General features: G+C 41.7%; 1 protein-coding gene across 1 annotated transcript; it reads right to left on the bottom strand.

The window, feature by feature from the left end:
• Positions 1-483: 483 nt before the first annotated feature.
• PPWD1 (peptidylprolyl isomerase domain and WD repeat containing 1) lies at positions 484-26,162 on the bottom strand. The gene is made up of 11 exons (XM_063454068.1): positions 25,923-26,162; positions 23,520-23,622; positions 22,871-22,971; positions 20,576-20,696; positions 18,823-19,270; positions 11,167-11,357; positions 7,300-7,489; positions 5,710-5,891; positions 4,873-4,954; positions 3,778-3,960; positions 484-762 (listed from the first exon to the last, which is right to left on the bottom strand). The coding sequence occupies exons 1-11, from the start codon at positions 26,104-26,106 to the stop codon at positions 619-621; spliced, it is 1,929 nt and encodes a 642-aa protein (XP_063310138.1). The 5' UTR covers positions 26,107-26,162; the 3' UTR covers positions 484-618.
• Between the last annotated feature and the right edge of the window lies 1 nt (position 26,163).

The raw sequence follows: 26,163 nt of genomic DNA, 5'->3' as shown, positions 1-26,163 counted from the left end.
AGTTGTTGCCATTTGTAAAAGGGACACTGTAGGAACTAAAACCATTGTATCACTGTCCATTCAGTGTTAAAACAATTTTCAAGCGATTAAACACTAAATAAGGGTCTCTGGACACTGATTACCTAGCCCAGTGGTGTAAATACCACAATCGCAGCTGCGACCGGGCCCATCACTCCAGGGTGCCCGCCGCGTGGTATAATTGCTGGGGCTGCACGTGAATGGGTCCATTGGGAGGCCCATGCTGTTAGGGCCACCCAATAGAAATGAATATCATCAGAGGGGGCCCGATAACAGCGTGACCGGGCCCCCTCTGATGATGTCAGATGCTGGGAGGAAGTGAAAAGGATCATCTGCAACGGATTGGCAGCTTATTTTCCTAGAGCAGTTGACAGCCCTTTCTATTGCAAAGTAGCAAGTGATCACTTAGCCATGTCGAATTCCAGATCACAATAAAAAAAAAAACTTGCCAATGTTTTGACAAAAAAAAGTCACATTTAAAATTTATTAAGGACATTTTCTTTCACTATTTCAAGACCAATTCAATATTTCCATTCATTCCCAAGAGCAGTAGAAAAAGAAAAAAAAATATGTACATACTTCATATAATTAAAAACAAACTTATTTAACAGTTATACTAATTATCGTGATGTCTTCATAAGGCTTATCCGTCTTCGGGTTAACCTTGATGTTTGAGATTCTTTGGACCACTTCCATTCCTTTAGTAACTCGCCCAAATACAGTGTGTTTGTTGTCAAGCCAAGGCTGTGAAGGAAAAAGAAGCAGACAGTTACATAATCCCATGAGAGAGCTTGCGTCATTAAAGTACACCCAGACACTTGCCTATCAAAAGGGAAAATGTTTAAGCTTTCAGACACCACATTACCTTCACCACCAAGGGAGGAATGAGCATTACAGTAACATTCTGGAGATAAGATTATTCTTTGAGTTAAAGCAAGGTAGGCACTGAAATTGCTGAATCACATGCACATGTCAGTTCTGTTTCTAAGAAGACCAAGTAAGTAAAAAGAAAGTGGCCTACTGTGTGGTCTTTAAAAATTCATGTTGATTTTAGAGGGGGCCAAATCAAAAACAAGCATTTTTTTTTTTTTTACACAACCTTGATGTTATCCTTTGCAGGGAAAGAGTTGTGATGTGGTAACAGGCAAACTGGCAAATTTCTCCAGCCTAGTGTTATTTTGTAATGGCCATTTCTGTCCCAACATCTGCACCCCATCTCTCCCTCTTTCCTGACATTAGAAAGATTACCAAGGGCTAGAACGCAAAAACCATGCTTATAAGATTCCCACCTGGTGCTTGTCTCGGAGATAATGATTATTACTGGTGATAAAGCGCCAACATATTCCACAGCGCTGTACAATTGGATAACTTTACATAGGCTGCACTGATGTGCAGAATTTACCATGCTAGTAGCTAACGGCTACTCTTGCATTGCGTATCACCTAGTGGACAATCCTGCACTATGTATAGGTAAACTGCATCACTCTGCTCCTCCTCTCATACAGCAGCTCACATCCTACTAAACTCATTCATTCCAGGATAGCACTTAACTGTTAAAACTATGGAGGCAGCACCAGTAACCAAAAATTCAGTTAACAATAGGATAACTGTACTAATGATTAAACGCGGTCTTAATTAAGAAAGTTCGATATTAGGTTTCATATAGATCTAAATAACACTGTGTTTTGGATAATAGTGTTCTTGGAATTAGATTATCAATACAGATGATCTTCGAATTCTCATGTTAACAGCTCCAAAACACATTCTTGTGGTTTGCAACAGTTAAAAAACAAACAAACACAACCTCCTTTTATTCTTTAAAAGAAATACGGAGGTAAATATGCAAAAGGAACATTTGAAAAATGTTCTTTCTTTCTACAGCAATTGTTTCCGTTTAGTAGTACTTAGCACCAGTACTACTAATATGTGTGACACCAGCTATATAAATCCTACAGTGCTGCAAATACCTTACGATCTGTATAAACAGATGTATGTCAGGGCTCAGTCTGACTACAGGGGGTCTATAGCCATGTAATCCCTTACTGGAAAGCAGCCATTAACAAGGCAGGAGGTTATCTAATCAATTCTCTGAATAAACATGGAATGTATTAACATTTTTTTTTTTAAGTTTGATCCTGTCAGTTTGCGGAGGCAAGACTAAGTTATTCATGTACAGCAAACCATAAGTAAACAAATACAACACCCTTAGCAAAGTAGTTTTACTTTAATTGCAGTGGCTTTTAACGCTAACGGTTTTTAAAGTACTATTAGGACTAGACTAGAAGCACTTGGTGGCCTTGGACGGTCCTGAGAGAAAAATAAAATATATTAATTTGCACTGTTTTTGAAATGAACAACAGATCAGGTCTAATGTAAATAATGAAAGGAAATCAGCATGTTCATCACTCACTGAATACTTACTAATATAAACTCCATGAGAAAGGCATTAACACCATTATCAAAACAGTTAATCTGAATTATCAGGACATTAGATATAACAAAAATGACTGTATTCAAATTCATGTAGCAGGTTTAAAGGAAGTCTTTTTTTCTTTCTCTTAGTTGCATACTCGAAAAGTCATGTCAGTAGTAACGTTCAAAAGCACAGTATTACGTTTTAATGTTCATTAGGAGGCTCCTGCAGACCAGCAGGCTTCTTCGCCTGCCACATCATGTGTAACTTGGATTAATTGAAACCAAGTGCAAAACCCATTAAACCTTTATTTTCCAATGCTGCCCACTGGCAATATCACCAACGTGAAACCATGAGAAGTACATTTTATCTTTTCATATTATATAAGGACACTGTACTAAAAGCATTATATACCGAGTGTTGCCTGGTAAAATCACAACATCTGGAGTGCTGAAAGTTGCCAAAACCTGTACTACAATATAGTCATCTCCACCTTCCCCAATGACTGTCATCCTCCAAGCTGCTACAAGTAGGGTGTTTACCAGTTTAATATACACTTACATTGGCTCTCACATGGAGCAGATATTGCTGTAGCTTGTGTCACATTTCCTGCTGCTCTGTGATTAGCTACACCAATCAATGTATAAGAGAGCAAAACTACATTATGGTTTAATGGTATACAAAGCAGATCTTAATAACAGGCCAATAATCGGTTAGAATTGTGCAGAAAATTGCTTAACCCCTTAAGGACCAAACTTCTGGAATAAAAGGGAATCATGACGTGTCAGGCACGTCATGTGTCCTTAAGGGGTTAAAGGACCACTATAGGCACCCAGACCACATCAGCTTAATGAAGTGGTCTGAGTGCCTGGTCCAGCTAGGATTAACCCTTTCTTCTATAAACATAGTTGACAGCCGCTAGAGGCGCTTCCAACTGTGATTTTCACAGTGAGAAGACGCCAGCGTCCATAGGAAAGCATTGCGAATGCTTCCACCTCTAGAGCCCGGCGGGAGGGGGGCCCTGAGGGTGGGGGCATCCTCAGGGCACTACAGTGGTCCTTTAAAAGGACAACTAAATACATCCAGACCACATCATTTTAATGAAGTGGTCTGGGTGCAATCAATCTGTAGTTTTAACCTTGCAATCTAAAACACTGCAAAAAGTGTTCTGGGTGCTTATAGTGTCCCTTTAAGAACACAGGTTTGTGTTACTCATGCTGTAGTGTTCCTTTAACCAACAGAAGGAGGAAGACAATTTTAAATGTTCTAAACAATGCAAAAGGTTTTACCACTGGTGGGTTCTAAAAGACAATGTTACATTTTGACATAGTTAATAGATTGCTTACTGTTGGCACAACTGTTAAAAAGAATTGGGAGCCATTGGTGTTTGCCCCAGCATTGGCCATGCTTAGGGTATAGGGTCGGTCATGTCGCAATGTCGAATGGAACTCGTCTTCAAATTCACCTCCCCATATACTTTCTCCACCCATTCCAGTTCCGGTTGGATCACCAGTTTGAATCATGAAACCCTGTGGAAACAAACAAGAGTATACAGTCTTCACATAGAGGTGTTAAACATCTTAGTATCAGAAACCATGCATTAGGTAAAGATGTGGTTGGGGAAAACGGGGAAAAAATGAAAAAAAAAAAAAAAACTGTTAAAATTGAAATACTGTGGAAATTTTAATCAAATATCTTGGGAGCTGTTTTTTTTGACAGTCCTGTCAAAGCTTTAACTCTCGTTATCCTCTCCAAGCTGCCAGAATTATTAAATGTGAAGTTTAAGGATATCCTGTTATGCCAAAGTTTGAAAAACCTGCTCTACATTTCTTGGCAAGGACAGAAAAACTTTCAGGTATCAAGGAAGTGGCAAACTGCTAAACTACAGCAATAACTGACAAACATTGCAATTTCTAATGCAGGGAAAAAAAAAAAAAAAAAAAAAAAAAACCACACAAGATACACTTCATGCTTAATCCAAATGCAGTCATTTATCTTATTGCAGTATCTTCTTTGGAAAGCTGAGGCCGGGAATATAGAGCACACTTCATGCGTTTAATGTAGAAGTCTTTGAGGGCAGTATCTGTTATCTATGAAACTGTACGAACATCCAAGAAAATGCAGGCTCTCCCCACATCAAAATTCGACTTCCTGAGCCGAAATTACAATTCTGGCTATCCAAACAAAACTGGATGGCAAGAAATGGAAACAAACACTATAGTTGAGTTTGGCCAGCATTTCCCTATTCAAGTTTGGACCGTTTTGTACAGGTAATACAGAATTGGTATTTCTTATTCCAGAAAGCCAGGTTTGAGCGCCAGGAGAGAACGGATATTCTTTCAACTGCATGAAAACAGTTTAGCAAAGAGCTACTGCACCAAATGACCAATAACCATTTACATGGATAATGGAATTTACAAATCTGATCTATCCTCTCTTACCTTAATGATGCGGTGAAAGACATGGCTATTGTAATAACCATTGCGGCTGTGGACACAGAAATTCTCCACTGTCTTGGGACACCTGCATTAGATAACCAATATATTACCATCTAGACAATGAAACACATATTGTACGGTAAACTTTTTCTTGCCTATGACTTATTTGTCCTACACATGCATAAGCTGCTAGTTTGGTTCAAAGTTGAATGAAATCATCAGAGGCTACGCACTAGGAGTTTGCAGACATGTGCTCCCATTGGGGACAGTGAAAATCTAGGCACTGTGTGCACGTAATCATAATTGCCTAACCCAGTCTTCAGGATTCACCAAGCCATCCAGGATTCTGATATTTCCTAATTTTACTTCAGTGACAATACCAACAAAACCTCAATCATTGGTGTAACTTAAGGAGAGCCACTACTCTAGAAAGCAGCAAACATTCCAAGACAAGTACTATGAAATGTACACAATGTTATGCATTTTATTATTAAAAAAAATTAGCGGTATACATGCCACGTGCAGTAGGTTTTATTTTTTTTTCCTTTCTTAAAAAAAAAAAAAAAAAAAAAATGCAAATATAAAATGAATTAATTACATTTTTGTACCACATGTAGGATTTACGGAGTCAGTTATATAAACTGACCATACTTATATGGTATTTTTATAAAACTGTCGGGATTACAAGTTAGCAGAAAGTGTTAAGGAATACGTTTCCAAAGTTTTATATAGGTGGGTGTATGCAAGCAACTTATTAGCTGTTGTATTCAACAAAGCTCACTCCTGGATTTGCAGCTATTGCTCACTTCACCAGGAACAGAATGGTTTAGAAATACTTACTCCACAGGAAATAGCTTGACATGAATGTCTCCCATGGATGTGTGGATAATAGCGCTATCAGAGACGCGTTTAGGTCCATCTGCTTGTGTGGCAGCCATTACTTCTTCCTTGGATGGTTTTTCATTGAATACATCTCGATCAGATTCTGCACTTTTTGTGTCTTCTGGTTCTCTTTTGGTAAACTAGAAGTTACATTCCACGATCAGATAAATAACACATAACAAGACAGTCAGTCATTTAAATCATCACTCCAAGCGCAAGAGTGTGGTCATAAATATGGTTCCAGAAGTGCCCTGGTACCACCCAAATGTAAGTAGTCAAACCATTTGCTTACAGTTTGGGAATATATATGCACTGGTCCCCAACCTCGACTGAAAACCGGATTATTTTGCACAGAGCTTTCATTAGCGTCTGAGCTAAACCCTGGCATTGTAGTGCCAGCTTATTAGCTGAGAATATTAGGTGATCACTTTAAGCAAACAAGCTAAGCCGTGCACCATCAGCCTTGGCTCAATGCAGAGAGCGTCCATATTTAGAACCCCCACAAAATACAATTGCCATGATGTTTTGCTAACTACATTTGATATGGGGTCAAACGTCAATGCATTTTTTTTTCTTTAAAAGTGGAAGCATGTGAAAGATGTTGTTAAGTTCAATAAGTAGTAGTTTTAGGATAATACTTCAGACATCTCCTGTCCTTCACAAAAAAAAAAAAAAATTTTTTTTTTTTTCCATCAAACAAAATCCTTCAAATTATAAAATGCATATTTTGATACAAATGAGTTATTGCTTCTCCCTCTTACAAATCAAAAACCCCAAAACAAACTCATTCATGAGAAATTAAAAAGAGCAACACTGAAATGTTAAAGCGGTACTGGCATGCCGTACTTACCTTTGTTCTATTGTTTCCGCTTCTCTTCCAATCTCAGAATCTGTTCTTCTCTTCTTTAGATCTGATCTAGTTTTCTTTAAAACATAAGTGAAAAGTAGGGATTACTTTGTATGTATTTCTCCTTCGCTTGGCTTTCTTTGACCAAATGAGGAGCTTACGTCAGCTCCATTACTTACTCTTCAATGAGAAGGGCAAGTATTTTCTCTGACACAGGAAATGGAGCGGACTTAAACGCCTCCTTTGGTCAAAAAGTCAAGCGTAGAAAATATAAAAAATACATAAGAAAGTAGCCCATACTTTATCTTAGGTTTTAAGAAAAACTAGATAAAAAAAATAAAGAAAAGATAAACAGATTCTCAGAGAGGAAGAGAAGAGGAAACAATAGAACACAGGTAAGTTTGGCACGACAGTGCCGCTTTAACAATCTTATGTAATGCCTTATCTTCTCAATGCATTAAAAAGAAGAGGCAAACTGCAGTGAAGGGTGTTCTTTTAATCTTTCTTCAATGTATTCTTCAACAATTATGTAACTTATGTGTGAATATCTTTTACCCAATTATGTAACTGTGACCACCAACCCACCACATGAATAAGAAGGTGAGATATGGTGGCTCCTTGATTATTTATGTAAGCGTCCAATGCCTTGTTTTTGATAGACTTTCTATGGACATTAAACATGCGGTACAGACAGCACTAACCATGTAAAAACGATTCTTTTTGAAGGCCGTGCAAACAATTGTAGGATCAGCCTGGATGCTCATGAGTACAGGATTATCCGATGCTTTCATCTCTACTGTCGTAGCGGCACGATGCTTCTTAGCCACTCCTTGGAACAGGGCAAGCTGCATCACCCTGATGTTTTCCTGCTTGCCAAGAATACGAACACACCTGTAAGACAAACAAATCCGGACAGTTCTAGTGACGGCTGCCAGAAAACAAAGCCTCACCCTCTGCCGAGTCAGATTTTTTTTTCATAAAACCTACAGTAGCATAGTGACTAATCCACTTCTAATCCCCTAATAATGGACATTACACGTTGCCTGGGAACTCTCAGGATGCTCTTAATATCTGACCTCTGGCAAGATGCTCTGTTTCACCTCATAAAGAACACATGGATCTTTTGCAAATGTTAATATTTTTTCTTTTTCTTCCTAAGGGTTTCAACTGCTGCCAGGAGAAATAAGCTTTAACATGCTTATTGCTCTAAAAGTAAAAACAGATACTCCCTTCTACTTTGAAGCTGGTAGAGTGTGTCTTTCTAGCTGCTGGAAGGTGTTCAATTCTTAGAATCAAACAGTCAAAAGTTTATTTTTTTTGTTTTACAAGTAAACGTAACTATGTGCTCTGCAATTTAATTTTGATCGTCAAGCACTAAGCTGAATTTAACAAGACCTAGATCAATCTAAACACCACTCTGAATGCAGCAGAGTACACTCCCAAGTTGACAATGGTCAGATAAGAACACAACTCAATAATGATGACAGGGAGCTTTGCAGACAATTGTTTTACTGGATTCTACAAACTTGGCAGGAGGTCTTAGCAGCTGGGACCCCTGTTAAACCTAGAGAATGGCTTTAGTGAAAAATCAAAAGAAATCACCACTATACAATTTTTAATGAAATCGGGTAAAGAATGGAACCCCAAACAAAGTTACTGAATTAGGGTGTTGAACACAAATATATTTATTGCACACTTCTTGTACAGCATATTATTGACATTAAAAGGATTAAAGGGACACTATAGTCACCTGAACAACTTCAGCTTAATGAGGTTGTTCAGGTGAGTGCTACAGCTACCCGGAGCCTTTTTCTTGTAAGCACTGTATTTTCTGAGAATTGGAAGCTTGGAACACCTCTTGTTGCAGTCAGACGGCCACCAGAGGGACTTCCGAGTTCAGAGGCCCTAAAAAGGCCTCTCGTCCGATGCATTCTGGGTGAATACATCAGACGGGCTATCAGCACACAAAGCACTGTGAACGCGCTGTGTGTGCTGATAGCCTGTCAGCACTGCTGTGGGCGTGGCTTCCACAATAGTGGTTGAAGGGGGGGGGGGGGGGGGAAGACCTACTCCCTTCCCCCACCCCGGCCCCCACCGCTGTGCGGCGGGTGGGGGCCCTAAAATTATCAATAAGGGGGGGACCTACTGTCCCCCCCGGCCCCCACCCCTGTGCGGCGGGTGGGTGCCCTAAAATTATCAATGAGGGGGGGGACCTACTGTCCGCCCCCCCCGGCCCCCACCCCTGTGCGGCGGGTGGGTGCCCTAAAATTATCAATGAGGGGGGGGACCTACTGTCCGCCCCCCCCGGCCTCCACCCCTGGGGGCCCTAAATACAAAGGGGGGGGGGGGGGACCCTAGTTAACCCTCCCTCCCCCACAAAAAAAAAAAAAAAAAAAAAAAAAAAAAAAATTCTCCCTACCTACCCCCCTCGCCCTAAAAATAATGAGGGGGGAACATTAACTAAAAACCTGTAAAAAAAAATAAATAAATAAAAAGAGATAAAAAAAACTTACCATTCGATGTTTTCTTTCTTCTAAAATCTTCTTTCTTCAGCCCCCCAAAAAGGCCAAATAAAAATCCATAATAACCGACGCAATTAAGAAAAAAAAAAAAAAAAACGAGCGCAAAAAAAACAATCCATGTTCACCCATGGAGGGCGCGCAGACTGAGCTCCGCAGGGGGGGGGGAAGGCTTATAAAGCCTTGCCCCGCCCTGCAATTAGGCTAAGAACACTGATTGATTGGTGGGTTTAAGCCAATCAGAGTGCTCTGTGTCATTTTACAAGCGTGGGAAAGTTCTTTGGAATTTTCCCACGCTTGTAAAATGACACAGAGCACTGTGATTGGACGGGTTTCAAGCCATCCAATCACAGTGCTCTTTGTCATTTTACAAGCGTGGGAAAGTTCATTGGAATTTTCCCACGCTTGTAAAATGACACAGAGCACTGTGATTGGATGGATTTCAAGCCATCCAATCACAGTGCTCTGTGTCATTTTACAAGCGTGGGAAAATTCCAAAGAACTTTCCCACGCTTGTAAAATGACAAAGAGCACTCTGATTGGCTTAAACCCACCAATCAATCAGAGTGTTCTTAGCCTAATTGCAGGGCGGGGCAAGGCTTTATAAGCCTTCCCCCGCCCTGCGGAGCTCAGTCTGCGCGGAGCCCTCCATGGGTGAACATGGATTTTTTTTTTTTTTTTATTGCGTCGGTTATTATGGCTTTTTATTTGCCCTTTTTTGGGGCTGAAGAAAGAAGATTTTAGAAGAAAGAAAACATCGAATGGTAAGTTGTTTTTATCTCATTTTTTTTTTTTTTTTTACAGGTTTTTAGTTAATGGTCCCCCCCTCATTATTTTTAGGGTGAGGGGTTAACTAGGGTGTGTCCCCCCTTTGTATTTAGGGCCCCCACCCACCGCTCAGGGGTGGGGGCCGGGGGGGACAATAGGTCCTCCCCTTATTTTTAATTTTAGGGTCCCCACCCGCCGCTCAGGGGTGGAGAACGTAGGTTCCCCCCCCCTTATTGATAATTTTAGGGCCCCCACCCGCCGCTCAGGGGTGGGGGCCGGTAGGTCCCCCCCTTATTGATAATTTTAGGGCCCCCACCCGCCGCTCAGGGGTGGGGGCCGGTAGGTCCCCCCCTTATTGATAATTTTAGGGCCCCCACCCGCCGCTCAGGGGTGGGGACAGTAGGTCCCCCCCCTTATTGATAATTTTAGAAAGCGAGCTGAGCTGTCAGTCAGACAGCTCAGCTCGCGAACGCGCATTCCGTGCACATGCGCGGTATAGCGCTGACTATCTTCATAGGGCGGCATTCAATGTCGCTCTATGAAGAACGCGATTGGTGCAGCGCCAAGCCGCGCACCACATCGCGATGACGCTTCTCTGTGAGAAGCGTCCTATTGGGCCCTGCGATTTCGTCATTTTGACGAAAAAGGGGGCGCGGCCTAGCGGGGAGCTAGGCGCTGGAACGGAGGCAAGTTTTTAATATAAAAACACCTCAAAATTATTTTTAATAAATAAAAGTACATATAAAAGCAAGAAGGAAGGCTGGGGGACCTGTCTTTCTTGCTTTTATATGGTGACTATAGAGTCCCTTTAATGTATCAATCAAAATCGGCAACAGCTATTTGAAGCAAGTTAAAATGGATATTTATGCCTTGTTTCAACCGCTTTTATGTGCCCACAAAAACAGAAATGTCTGATGTTTAACTATAATTAAACATGCAAATAGAAGTGATTAATGTAACAGGACATTACTGAAGATTGGTCCATATAATGAATTGTGTGTCATTAAAAAGTAACCAGACAAAGCTTAAAAAGGAATCTGTCACAAGATGACATTTTACAAAAATATTTTCCATGTGATAGCCAAAATGTGAGCAAGTGGGTAAATAACATTTATTTTCATTTCAAGGTTTTATCTCCTAGAGCTACATTATTAAATAAATTTAATTTTTAGAAAAAACAAACAAACCCCCTTTTTCCCCTCCAGGAATCCCAGAAAACTATCTGCACTCTAATGCCCAAATCATGTACATATGGGTCATATGCGATCTAGTAAGGCGTACCTGTTGGTTTCAACATTGATGACTTTGATTCCAAGCATTGTGCCATATAATACAAAGTGTCCGGTCTCGTCAAAAATAATATTCATAAGCTTTATTGCATCCACTTTTTCCAATTCCCGTTCCACAGCCATGCGTCGCCCAAACTCCATGTCTGGGAGCTGCTGTCTCATCTGCTGCAGCTCAGTAAACATCTATAACAGAATTTTTTTTATTGATTTTATTACGTGATCAATGTTTACATATATTAGAACTCCACCACAAGATTGTGACTTTACTCATAAAATTGGATACAAAATATACTAATTAATACGCAGATAGTTTGCATTTCTCGAATAAGTGCTGAAGGTCAAAAAATAGTCCAGGATTGGAGGTAAACACAGTGTTCTAAAGGGACAGCTAAAACTTGAAGTGACAGTTTTGCTAATCCCTATAAAGAAAGATTTTCTATACCACTACTAGATGTGGCTGCTGCATACATGAAGTACATATGGCTGACGATCAATACAATTGTCATCAACAGAATTGCCATTGGAGTGATTTGAAAGTTTAAACCTTAGGGCTCTTTCTGCAGGACTGTTTAGCTCCACGATAAATTTGGAATCAAAACACTCAATGGAACAATCAAGCAGGGCTGATAAAGGGGTTATTGCTTTATTCAACACATACTTGAGGGATCGAGATTAACCACTGAGACATTACTACCTAAAAATTAGTGTGGAAAGGAACAAAGGGTGGAATTACTTTGGAGCAACGATGATAATAAAACATACCAAGAACAAAACTGCATCTGGTAAGAATCAGGAGGCAATCTTCTCAAGCTAGACGGCAGAATACAAAAGAAAATTCCCACTGTAGCAACTTTCAAAGGCCCTCCACACCTCCAAGATAAAAGGGCAGCTGCATGCTGTTGACCTTGTGTCCCTACTAGATTGTTCAGGATGAAAAACTACAGACTTCATTTAGTACAAAACAAAAACTTGAAAGATTAAGATCAGTCACAGATGACTTCTGCAAATTGTTACCAAATAGTTTAAATCGAAGACCCTTGTGCAAACCACGTTTATGCGGCATGTTTTTATTGAGGTCAAAACACAATTTGGAAACAGCAGGCAAACTAAATACAGGAACGCATATTGTTCCTGGAATAGGTAGCTAGTAACATGCAGAGTCAATTTGAAAGTAATTTTACAATGACAGACAAGAAGTCAAAGGATTCCAGTTGGATTGGAAAAGTTGTTATTAGACAATCCATTTTAGTCTACCAGTTTATTGTTGGTGTATAGAATACTTAAATAAAAGGATGACTAGACAATCACTGAACACAATGGCCATGTATGGCTGAATATTTAAAAGAGACAAGGACATCCCTGGCACTATAACCACTATTATAACAGCTGCATTAAACATTAACTGTCACTTCTAGAGAATTTACACAACTGAATACACCATTAAAATCCCTTATAACTTGTGTTAAACTCTACCCACCCCAATGGAATGCTCCATTTTCTTTACTATTTTTTTTTTTAAAATATGTTAAAGGGACACTATATAGTCACCAGAACAACTATAGCTTATAGTTGTTCTGGTGAGTATAGTCCGTCCCTGCAGGCTTTTTTCATGTAAACACTGCATTTTTGGAGAAAAGGCAGTGTTTAAATTGCTGCCCAGGAACACCTTCAGTTGGCAGTCACTCACATGACCACTAGAGGTGCTTCCTGGGTCAGTGCTGCACAATGTGCTCTGCATGGAGAAGCTAAATGTTCCCAATAGATATGCATTGATTCAATGCATCTCCATGAGGAGATGCGGACTAGTGCAGCACAGCATTTTACCATGCATGCACAAGAGCCTCCCAATGATTTCCAATGGGAAAGCACTGGATTGGCTGAGATTGTAGATTTTGATAAACTCAGCCAAGGAGGCGGGGCAGAGCATAGGGACACCTCCAGTTGCCACTGCTCAGACTTGCAGCACTGACATTCAGACACTGAACTTTCCCCATAGAGATACATTGATTCCACACCTTGGCAGAAATCCCCAGAGTTGACTATCTCAGCCAATCCAGTGGTTTCCTATGGGAAAGCATTGTGATTGGCACAGATCATCAATTCTGACGGTCTCATTCACAAAGGCGTATAGGGGGCGAGCCACAAACATGTTCAATTATATACACTTTAGACACATTTTAAATGCCAGAAGAACAGTTACCTATCCCCATCCAAGCAATAATATATCTTCTCCTTTCCACTTACGCCATCAACTATCATCATAACAGGTAAAGTGAAGTTACATTTTCATTTCCTGTACATTGTGTTTATTATTATTTTTCTAGATGGTTTTATGCATGTAAGGCATTATTAAACTGTAAAATGTGTTAAAATGTTGTAATTTTGGGGTTCTGGAACAGATTAATCGAATTTACATTAATTCTTATGGGAAATGTTGATTCAGTTCTCGAAACAAAATAGTAACTAACAGCCTTCTGGAGTTCAGAGGTTCTACTGTATATCTTTAATGCAAGACCATCCAGATAACATCAGTGATGAAAAATAAAACATAGTATAATGATGATATGGCTTATTAAAACCCTGTGGCTGTTGATGTAAGAAACACCTACTGAAAGGAAGATCATAGAAGACATAGAACAGCATAATATTTGAAGGTCTATGAGAAAACCAAAAACTATAAACAGTCAACACCATCACCTAAAAAAAAATCCCAAATCAAGCTTACAGATGTATATTGAGGATGCACATAACAATGTACGTTACATGTAAACTAATGTAGATCAACCAATTTGGAATCACAGTTCACAGGAGACTCCACTCCTTAAAGGACCACTATAGGCACCCAGACCACTTCAGCTTAATGAAGTGGTCTGGGTGCCAGGTCCATGTAGGATTAACCCTGCCTGCTGTAAACATAGCAGTTTCAGAGAAATTGACAGTCGCTAGAGGCGCTTCCGTGCTTCTCACAGTGAGAAGACGCCAGCGTCCACAGGAAAGCATTGAGAATGCTTTACTATGGACTGACTGAATACGCGCGCGGCTCTTGCCGCGCATTCAGCCGAAGACGACCGAAGGAGGAGGAGAGTCCCCAGCACTGAGAGAGCCCGGAGCTGGAGAAAGGTGAGAGTGTTTAACCCCCTTCCTCCCCCTTCAGCCCGACGGGAGTGGGACCCTGAGGGTGGGGGCACCCTCAGGGTACTATAGTGCCAGGAAAACTAGTTTGATTTCCTTGCACTATAGTGGTCCTTTAACCAATATCCTCTCAAATGGAAACCAGCAGGCTTATAGAGAAAGGCACACCCTCTAGGATCTGCTGGCATTGATGGTGCTAGAGTGGAAATTTTCACATCTCCAGCTAGGTCAATGGGCACCAGGCCTCTATATTATATGTTGAGGATGGCCTTCTACTATAAAGATCCTAGATTTAAACCCCCCCCCCTCAGGTGACACTATGTCTGATGTCTTTCCCACCTGTGCAAAGAGATTGAGGGAGGAGATATGCAATTGCAATATGGAACAGCGTCTCTGCCAAAGCTATGAGTCCAGCATGCTGTTGTAAAGTTGTCTTAGTAGGCCTCTGGGGTATGGCCCGATTGGCATTAAAAGGGACACTCCAGGCACCTAGACCACTTCTGCTCATTGGAGTGGTCTGGGTGCCAACTCCCACTACCCTACCCTTTTTTTAAACTGCAATAATTACCTTGCAGGGTTAAGTCCTCCCCTAGTGGCTGTCTATTAGACAGCCACTAGAGGGAACTTCCTGGTCCCTAGCACAGGTTCTGTGCTAGAGCGTCGCTGGACGTCCTCACGCTGTGTGAGGACCTCCAGCGTCGCTCTATTCCACATAGGGAAGCATTGAAATTCATTTTCAATGCTTTCCTATGGGGTGCGCTAATGCACATGCGCGGCATTGCCGCACATGCGCATTAGGTCTCCTCGGCCGGCGGGCGAGATCAGTCTCGCCCACCGGCCGACGTAAGCAGAAGGAGGAGCGGCGAGGGAGGAGGAAGCAGCGGCGTGGGACCTGTCGCTGCCTCTGGTAAGTCACTGAAGGGGTTTTCACCCCTTCAGCAACTGGGGATTGGAGGGAGAGGGACCCTATGGGGTGCGCTAATGCACATGCGCGGCATTGCCGCACATGCGCATTAGGTCTCCTCGGCCGGCGGGCGAGATCAGTCTCGCCCACCGGCCGACGTAAGCAGAAGGAGGAGCGGCGAGGGAGGAGGAAGCAGCGGCGTGGGACCTGTCGCTGCCTCTGGTAAGTCACTGAAGGGGTTTTCACCCCTTCAGCAACTGGGGATTGGAGGGAGAGGGACCCTCCAGTGCCAGGAAAACGGATCGTTTTCCTGGCACTGGAGTTTCCCTTTAACTGCAGCCCTAAAGTAGACCCTCTGCAGGAAATACAGTCAAAAGACTGATATCAGCAACGGGGCTCCCCTAGAACTCATTTAATAAACGGCAGCTTTTTTGGTGCATTGTGCACTAATGCAGAAAAAAAAGTCCTGCGCTCAACTCCCATTACTGCTGGGCGGCTGCAATGACTACAGTACACATCAGCACCCAATTTATAGTAAAAACCAAAGAAAAACTAGTTACCTGCGCTGTGATGGTAGTTGAGCGCAGGACTTTTCTTTCTGCATTTGTATCCATTTTTTGTATTACTCAGCCTTGTTACAATGCAGCCGCCCATCCCATGTGTTCCCTATTAAGGGTTAATAATGTATAGGGGTGTATATAAAAAATACCCCTTTCTGTCTCAGAGATTTTTGCCAGAGGCTCAAGGAAGCAAGGTGAATGGTTAGAGTTAGGACCCACCTAGGGGGGTCTGCCTTGATGTTGGCAGGTGGGCTCATCCTCTCATGGCCATTGGAGGTAACTAAAAGACCTCCATTTGTTTTAAAAATACATAGGGATAAAGGAGAGAGTGCATTGTGCACTAATGTGGTGATGGGAATTCTGCTTGGCACAGTGCATTAATTTAATCTGTCTAGACCAGGATAACCACCACCAGCGCAAGGGGTAAGAAAGAGCGACTATTTAATCTGGACTCAGATTAGAAACAGAGACATCATAAGCAAACCAGCAGCGTCTCCCATCAATTACCTCCAGCTAGGTCGCAAAAAGGATGAGAGACAGCAGACTATTTTGCACCTTGGTTCAATCACCAGAAGTGCTCAAGTGTTTCACAAGTGAACTGCTGTCTATGAAATTGTGGAACACTGGCCAAAAATACTATATGAACTAATTTGTACATAAAAGATTGAAGGAGTGGGGGCGGAGCCTGACGGGCAAGGGGAACAGACGTGTGCGTCCCAAACTCCTCTTGGAAAACGAGAAAAAGCGACTTTATCTCCGGCAACTCTGCCAACAATACCACCGATGGGCAGCATAACGCCCAGGGGGAACACAGCGACACGCTCCAAGTCTCTAACGAGCAGATTAGCCGCGGGAGCCCGGAGAGACACCGTTGCGGCCTACTACACCGGTCCGAGAGAGAGGCGGCCGATCTCTCTGTGCACTGGTAATTCGAACATGCAATCCCCCTCCCTGCCTCCCCCCCCCCCCCCCACTGGACCGGCGGGGGTTATCCCGGTCTTTACCCAACAACTCGACTACCCAAATCAAGTGACAAGACACAAGCATCCTGACCTAACCCAGGGCCCACCCGAGCAACTCAAAATGGCGACGGAAGCAAGGCCTGAAGACACGACACAGGAGTGGAGTACCCCAGCCCTGCGCTCTGTGGACCGCATGCTACAGCGGCTGCATGAGCACTTTAACCAGCTATGGGCCAACCTGGAGAACGTCCTGGGGTCTGGCCAGCTACAGCCCCGAGACCGAAAGCAAGGCGGCGGAAAAAGGAGAGGGCAGAGGACCCACTCGGGCCTTAAACGCATTGGCAAGCCTGCACTTCATGATACTAGCCCACCCGGGCCGGGAGCCACTAAGGGCGTGACCCGGAGACATCGCCCACACGGACGGAGAGACGGCCACCACAGACGGCGGCAGATCATCAGATCCCCCCGTCACTCCTACTGCGGGAAAGACACGGCCCACAGAAGAGTTCAGGTCAGTGGTTTAAGGATGTCGGCCTTCACCCCAGCCTGGGGCTGGAGGGAGGACTTACCTCGTCCCCGCCGAATAGCCGCCTCTGCAACCCATGCTGCCACAAATGCAGCAAGCCGTGCACGGGACCCGGAGCGGGAACGCAAACCGCAAGAGAGTTGCTACCGGACCACCGACGGAACCCGAGCACACAACTCACATACACAGCGGGACAAACAAGCAGCCAGACGAAATCCACAGCTTGATCTGCTACAGAGACGCACCCAGAAGAAATCAGGATCCTCCAGGGACGGAATGGCTCTGCCGAGCCGAGGCATCGGCTGACAGTGCCATGTGCCCTCGAGTGAGGTGCCCATGTCCCCCTCAGGACTTACAGCCGTACCCAGCTTGCCGGCACCAAAAGAGGCAATATTAATATACACATGTCGAAGTTAATTTTATGTTAGATCGAATTTTAGCAGATTGCATTTACTCATCAGTGACCTAACCAGAGCTAATTTAATGATTAATCTATATTATGTTTTAACTAGCTCACATATCTCAGAACCTCGTACAGTGTCATTAATAGACCAGATATGTTCTAACTAAACTTGCTAACCTGTTACATACCGACAACCTAACCCTAATATGATGATAATGTTGTTGTCCTAGCTTGAATAATAACTGTTAACCCACTCAACGTATTATTAACCCTGTAAGTACCTAGGAATGTTATGTGAATGCCTAAAAAGAAACAAACTTGTTGTTGAACCCAAAACTATATTGATAATAGATTGTTAACTTTACCATTACTTATTTTACTTAAAAATGTAGTTATTGCTCGGAGTACGTATACCACACTCGAGCATGTTAAAGCGCGACTAAACCTAGGGCCTGAGGCTACAGCGACGACATAAAATACACTCACTAACCTCACGCTATTGTTGATAAACGACTGAAGAATCCCTTATGACCAACCAGCATGTACCCAGCTTGACTTAGTTACTCTCACTATATGTAAACGTGTGCATACCTTCTAACTGCTACATAGCAGCTAACTCGCTACCACCCTATTTAAACTATGTTTTAATATATGATTTAAGCGTCTATAGGACCTTAGCTTCTGTCTACAAGGCGAAATAAGTTCTCTGTTTTGCGTTTTCTAAATATAGCCAGTATAAATGTCAATTTATGCAAGCTAAGCAGCTGTACACTTAAATATAAAAATGTGCTGAAGAAGCGAAATGAAGCCAGCGATAACTCATGTTGTTCAATACCTTATGTGATATGTTTCATTGTGTTTTATGCCTGTTCTTGCACTCGTTATTGTGACGGTGCGGGACGACTTGTTCACTTACGCACAATAAAAATAAAGAATTAAAAAAAAAAAAAAATAAAGATTGAAGGAGTGTGTCTACAGAGTCAGGTTTTACTCCCTTGTAAGTATTTTCCCCTCTTATAAGATTCATAGAAAGAAGCCTACATTTACAGGAGATGGATGGTAACTTGTATAAGTGACTATGTGGCAAATGTAGATGTAAAAAAATAAAAATTACATGGGCACAAGAAAAGAATTGGCAATAAATTTGGACAAATTACTTACGCTTAAAGATTCATCAAACACCCGCATAAGTTTGCCAGTCAAAAACCTGAATATCCGAACTTTTCGATCAGATCCAACAGTGGCCATCTTTTTGCCATCTGGCGAAAAACTTATCCTTGCAAGATATGCCTTGCATTTAGCAAACTCATAAAGATCAGTGTCAGTCTTGAACTCCCAATTGACATTGTTGGGAAACTTGTATCCTCTTGGAGGACCAGTCCAGTATTCAATCATCCCACATTTATCCGAGGAGACAACTACTTTGTACGTTGGGTTAAGCCGGACTGCAGTTAGAGGAGAGGAGTGAAGCTTTTCAAACACATGTAACGGCTTGTGGTCTCCTCGGCCATCATACACAAAAATCTTTCCTGTGCTCTTCTCAGAGCAAGCCACAGCAGAAATTGCATCTCCAGGACAATAAATCCATTCTGACTGACCAGGATGATAGCTAAAAATAAATAAAATCGTCATTAAAATATAGTGCAATGTTATCAGATGGTTAACAGAATATTACTCTGGCTGGGTGTCATTAAAAGTGTAAACTGCACTAGCTGACTGCCGAAGAGTGACCACCACTATCCTATGGTGATAACATACTTTGATAAACTTTTTTTTTTCTCCTTCTTCCAACTCTGCTGTGTCCTTGTAGTTATTTACATTTCAGGGCTCTACTTTGCACCTAAAATAACTTTTACTTATACTTTATTCCAGCACCAATAGCAATTCCCTCACAGTCCTCTCTGCTTCCTGTGACTTCAATAAGAGTGGCGACTTTAGTCCAATCCAATGCTTCTCACAGTGATGCATTGTGGACCTAAGTTACATGTGATGGCCAATCAAATGCAAAAAATAATTATTGCATTTAATGCAAAAAATAATTATTGCATTTAATGCACCTCTAAGAGAAGCACTGCCTGCAACTTCATCAAGCATGCTCACATCACTAACTCTGGTATGAGCTGGTCTGAGAACCAAGAGATATACTGTATGGGGGCTTGGAGGCATGGCTAGAAGCTGCACTTTTAAGCCCAAATACCACACAATAGTGGATAAGAACAAATGGGACAGAATTATGGCACAATAACAACTTCAATAAGATGAAGTTCTAATAGTGTCTCCAGTGTTCACTACATCTACTGGGTCTAGGACGGCAGAGTTTACTTTAATAAACAAGCAAGCTGATAAGTATGCATTTTTTAATAGTAAATTATAAAGATTGTTCTAAAATAACGTAATATAAGACATCTAATGTTCACTTACAGGTGTGAAGAGAAAAAAAAAAAAAAATTCCAAATAGTTTTTTGCATTACTTCATAAGATTTCCCCATTCCATATTTTTTTCCTTTTCAAGTACAGCCAAATGTCAAACATTCTAATATAATTATTTCCATGTGGAATACGTCAAACTCACAGGTTCAATAGCCCGCAATGTCAACTTAACCTTTTACCCTTCCAAGGTCAATAAAATCAGTACCATAAATTCGGGTAATAGAATGTAGTCTTCTCTGTACTGAGAAATTAACAATAAAGGTAGCTGTGTCCTTCACATAATAGAATTATCAGAGTATTTGAGAAAGAAATTTGAAATTTATAATATATATATATATATATATATATATATATAAAATTACCAATAACATTCCAATAATGGAGTCACTTACTAACAAGGAAACAGTTGCTTACACTCCACTCTGCAGGTGAACCTCAATTTGGAAAGCATCAGATAACAGAAAATGCAGAATAGAAAACGTACCCAAGACTCAGCATGTTAATCATGTCAAAGTTCACAACATCGAAGACTTTCATAGCTCGGTCATCTCCAACCGAACACAAAAGGGCTCCCTCAGTGCTAGCTGCAATGCTTTCAATCACTCCTGCAACAATAATACAAAAATTACACCAAAAAAAATAAATAAAAATTGATCAATAAGAAAAGCATGAACACAAAGCTGCACTGTGGACGTGCTTTAATAAAATGTATTTTGGGAGAAGCCTCACTTCCTCTGAAACCTAAACCAATATTACCTGTATGACAGAAGAAAAAAAAATACCCAGCAGGGAGACATACTGGCTTGCTGTAGATGATTTTAGGAGCCAAGATGAATTAACACTTTTCAATTATTTGCCCACTTAAAATTTACAACATGACTCAAAGAATCCATAACATAAATAGACAGATTTACTAAACTGAGAATTTAAAAAGTGAATTTTAAGTTTAAATGTATGGCCAGAGTAGCCAAACGGGAAGCAAAGCTGACAGATTGTTTTCCAGTTGGGCTATTTTACCTTAAAGGAACACTATAGTCACCTAAATTACTTTAGTTAAATAAAGCAGTTTAGTGTATAGATCATTCCCCTGCAATTTCACTGCTCAATTCACTGTTATTTAGGAGTTAAAGGGAAACTCCAGTGCCAGGAAAACGATCCATTTTCCTGGCACTGGAGGGTCCCTCTCCCTCCCACCCACCAATCCCCAGTTACTGAAGGGGTGAAAACCCCTTCAGTGACTTACCTGCGGCAGCGGCGATGTCCCTCGCCGCTGTCTCCTCCTCCGCGACGCTCCTCCCTGTGCTTCCGTCGGCGAGACTGATCCCGCCCACCAGCCGAGGAGACCTAATGCGCATGCGCGGCAATGCCGCGCATGCGCATTAGCGCTCCCCATAGGAAAGCATTTCAATGCTTTCCTATGGGGATTTGAGCGACGCTGGAGGTCCTCACACAGCGTGAGGACGTCCAGCAACGCTCTAGTACTATGAAGCAGTAAGTTCCCTCTAGTGGCTGTCTAGTAGACAGCCACTAGAGGTGGAGTTAACCCTGCAAGGTAATTATTGCAGTTTATAAAAAACTGCAATAATTACACTTGCAGGGTTAGGAGTAGTGGGAGTTGGTGGGTGCCTGGAGTGTCCCTTTAAAATCACTTTGTTTCTGTTTATGCAGCCCTAGCCCCACCTCCCCTGGCTATGATTGACAGAGCCTGCATTAAAAAAACAAACAAAAACTGGTTTCACTTTCAAACAGATGTAATTTACCTTAAATAATTGTATCTCAATCTCTAAATTGAACTTTAATCACATACAGGAGGCTTTTGCAGGGTCTAGCAAGCTATTAACATAGCAGGGGATAAGACAATCTTAATTAAACAGAACTTGCAATAAAGAAAGCCTAAATAGGGCTCTCTTTACAGGAAGTGTTTATGGAAGTCACATGCAGGGAGGTGTAAATAGGGTTCATAAACAAAGGGATTTACCTCCTAAATGGCAGAGGATTGAGCAGTGAGGCTGCAGGGGCATATTCTATACACCAAAACTGCTTCATTAAGCTAAAGTTGTTCAGGTGACTATAGTGTCCCTTTAAACTTTAGTAAATGACCCTGTCCGTGTTCTACATGAATGCTGCCTGCAATACCTAATGCATAGATAAAGCTCTCATTGCATTCTTAATGGCCATCACGTGCAAAAATAAATGCCAGACATAGATCACCAAAACTGAGAAATCAGTGATTTCACAACTCTCTCAGAATTCCCAGCTTGACATAGAAATAAATACAGACATTGTGTTTCAAGACTTCACCCTTTATTTCTGCAGATACCTTTATCAGTTGATGTGGTTTTAACCCCTTAAGGACCAAATTTCTAGAATAAAAGGGAATCATGACATGTCACACATGTCATGTGTCCTTAAGGGGTTAAACACATTTTGTTTTAATCAAAAGGTGGAATACGATCCAAAAGGAACAATGACCAGAAACCAGACTTGGCTTGTTTTGGATTGTGGTCTGATGCATATATAGCATGTTTAGTCAATAAATTTACCATTCAATGTACATTTAAAGCTAAAATAGACAAACGGGAACAAATCCCTAAACCAATTATGCTTCTAGTTTGGCTACTTTGAGTTTAAACTTTAAATTCACTTTGAATTCCCAACAGTTCTCAATGTAGTGAATAACCCTATGGAAGTAAGGAATACAATAAATATATGGATGTTTTATATAAAATCACTACTAAAAAGGGAAACAAAGAAGCAGAGAGCAGCCAAGTAATCTTACCTAGATGGCTGCGGAAATGCTTTACAAACTCAATTCCTTCTTCCACTTTCTTCCAGAATTTAACATGCCCATCATGGCTGGCAGTTATTATAAAGTCTGTCCTGAAAATAACAACATAAGACATGAAGAAGTTGTGATGCCTTCCCAATTCCCCATAGTGCTGCATATTTATAATATAGTGTAAAGTGCAGCAGATAAACCCCTGCAAGGCAATTGCTGAGGAGAATGGAACTATAACTCACAAGATGACTCCTCTGAAATGATATAAATTAATAGACATCACCCATGTGAATTACAGAGTCTCTACATATCTATACAAACATGTATTACGATGATTCACTGCATTAAAGTTTAGATGATGATGATGATAAGGCACAATATATCTCCAAACAAACATACTTAATCAACAGAGTATAAATGGACTTGCAGAGCATAGAGGTGAGTGCCAGAAGCCAAATACCTCCAAAACAACCAATGAGAATACTCACCATTGCACAGTACAAAATCAACCAGATTAAGCCCAAAAGAAAGTAACACCATTCCCCCCCCCCCCCCCACAATAAATGAGAATACTGCAGACTTCATCATCTCTAATAAATACTTCAGCTAACATTGGTGTAAATAAAAAAATACATGAATACGGACTTACTTTGTACACACGATGTGAGTAATGACATCTCTGTGCATGTAGCTACGCTCATACATTGATGCACTTGGGAGATTGTCCAAGTACACTCGTTCAAATTCGAGAACTAGGGGGAGAAAGAAAACAAAATTAAACTGTAAAAAATTAAAATGCACCCAGATGCAATGTATCTTCAAAATAAAATGGAAAAGGACTGCACTATGCTTCCTTGAGCGCCTGCAGAATAGAAACCTTAACCCACACCTTTCCTTGATCCAACCCACTTCCCCCTCTGCCCCCCCTTTCTTTCTTCCTCCTCTACACCTTCCCCCACCACACCGGGCAGAGACCAGTCCCTTTTCAAACATTGCTTTGTTTACCATTTCTCTCACCCTGTTACTCTTACCTACTTATCATTATTCTCTTACCTCCAAGCTAACACTTGTGCTCATGCAGAAACCCACATCAGGGAGGGACACCAACTACCCCATTCCTGGAGGGCTCACAATCAATTGGTCCCTCCCCCAATAGGTACTGTTCGACTGGATCAGTTCTCATGAGACAGCTTAAGATCCTTGGGAACACTTTGCCTGACCACTCGGTCTAGCCTTCCTATACCCCCTCTATCCTCCACAACACCACAAGCATGGATAACCCTAATTCACATCAAAACCAATGTATTGTATCAGCAATGTATCCATGTTTGATTTGAACTGCTGGATTGCCGACCTGACGTGATGCGTGGCTTATAATTCTTGTATTAAAAACAAACCTTTAAAAATAAAGAATAAAAAAAAAAGAAAAGGAAAACAATGTACTTTTGGCTGCCCAAATTAGCATTTTTATGCTATAAAATGCTGAAGTACAAAATTGACCAACTGAAAAATAAAACACAGGTAGGCAATTGACCAACTAAACGAAGTATGCCGTGTGTTTTGCTCCTTCCTGATTGTTAGAAAAGTGATTTGTTTTGTTTAAATAGTGTAATTTTTTCATTTTGTATATATTATGTGGCACATGAACAAACTAATTTTAAATTTAAAGCATATCTGGTGCTATATTTATTGCAAAACCATACATCTGCACTTGGATAGTGTGCAATATATAAAGTAGCACCAACCAAAAGTAAATTAACAGGTATATTCAATGAAATCGGACTTCTTCCAAGTCTGCCAGTATGCTTTTAAAATCAGTTCTGACATTCTGGTCTAAACATAAAAATTCAATCACTTTTAAATTGTAGGTCAACAATTATGGACTTAGAAGACTATATAGTCACGAAAACAACTTTGTTTATTTGTGAATAGATCGGGTCTCTGAGTTTTCACTGACATTTAGGCTGGCTGTGACTGATGCAGATGTAATTAATAGTTTTTATCTCCTGCTCTATAAATTGAGCTTCAAAGGGATACTGTACTCCCTCTGCCTCCCTCGCGCCCCCTACCAGCCCGGCAAATAAAGGGTTAATAACCCTTTATTTACTTACATTATCCCAGCGCTGATGTCCCTTGGCGCTGGGTCGAAGTTCCGCCCGGGGTCTAATGTGCATGCGTGGCAAATGCGGCGAGCACATTAGACCTCCCCATAGGAAAGCATTTAATCAATGCTTTCCTATGGGGAAAATCTGACGATGGAGGTCCTCATGCAGAGCGTGAGGATGTCCAGCGTCAGATAACTGACCAAAGGTTTGTTACGATTCCAAAAGCGACCCCAGTGGTTGTCTGGTAGACAGCCACTGTGGGCAGACTTAGTGCTGCAATGTATGTAATGTAGGTGCAAAAGGGACACAGCATTAGACCACTTCAATGAGCTGAAGTGGTCTGGGTGCCTACAATGCCTCTTTAATGACATACAGGAGGTTGCTGCAGGATCTGATATTCAAAACAAAAGAGAATTTGCAATAAAGGAATTTAAAAGTTAGATGACTCTTAGATGAAGTGTTTAGGAAGGCTGTGTAAGTCACATGCAGGGAGGTGTGCAGCATAAACAAAAGGAATCTAACGCCTAAATGGCAGATAATTAAGCAGTGGGCCTGCAGTGGCATGATCTATACACCAAAACTGCAACTTAAGCTAAAGTTGTTTTGGTGACACTAGTATCCCTTTAATCTATTCCAGATAGCTCACAGAGTTAAAAAAAAAAAAAAAAAAAATGCACAACTCATGTGATGCTTTGGCCGTCTCACTTCAAGGTACTGAATACGTTCAGGTTGGTGGCCAGGGGTGGCTGCCCAGCCTGTGAGGACTGCTTATCCCATGACACTCCAGCCAGTCTAGTGGTTTTGCATCAAGAGAAACAAATGCAGCCCACAGGGACAGTGAGCGCCATATAATTCCCAGCTCTGTATGATGATTATTGCACGTGGATCCCTGAGCCGGCAGCACTACTTGCAGCACGAGGTACTGGGGCCGCAGAGCTAGCAATCACCTTTCCTCTTCTTGCTCTGGGAGGCCTCAGCGGGCATCGGCCCCACCCAGCCCTCTGCCTCGTCATCCTCAGCTTCGTCACGTTTCGGCACCCGGTCCTCGCCCCCGCTGCTGGAGCCGCCGCTAGAGCTGCTACTACTGCTGCTGCTGCTACTACTTCTCGCCCTTCTCTTCCTCTCCGCCATGACTTGGTTACGTCACAAGCCTGCGACCAGCTCTCGGCGCTGGAAGCGTGACGTCAG

Source organism: Pelobates fuscus, chromosome 5, assembly GCF_036172605.1.
Source record: "Pelobates fuscus isolate aPelFus1 chromosome 5, aPelFus1.pri, whole genome shotgun sequence".
Lineage (NCBI taxonomy): Eukaryota > Metazoa > Chordata > Amphibia > Anura > Pelobatidae > Pelobates > Pelobates fuscus.
This window is presented reverse-complemented; position numbering and strand designations above follow the sequence as displayed.

Bases quoted from the DNA above. Each gene is read 5' to 3' on its own strand.
- PPWD1 (XM_063454068.1), bottom strand. From the start codon at position 26,106: ATGGCGGAGAGGAAGAGAAGGGCGAGAAGTAGTAGCAGCAGCAGCAGT. The intron at 20,697-22,870 runs GTAAGATTACTT...TTATTGTTGCAG, and splicing joins GCATTTCCGCAGCCATCTAG to GAGTGATTGAAAGCATTGCA. The intron at 5,892-7,299 runs GTTAGTGCTGTC...TGTAACTTCTAG, and splicing joins AAAAGAATCGTTTTTACATG to TTTACCAAAAGAGAACCAGA.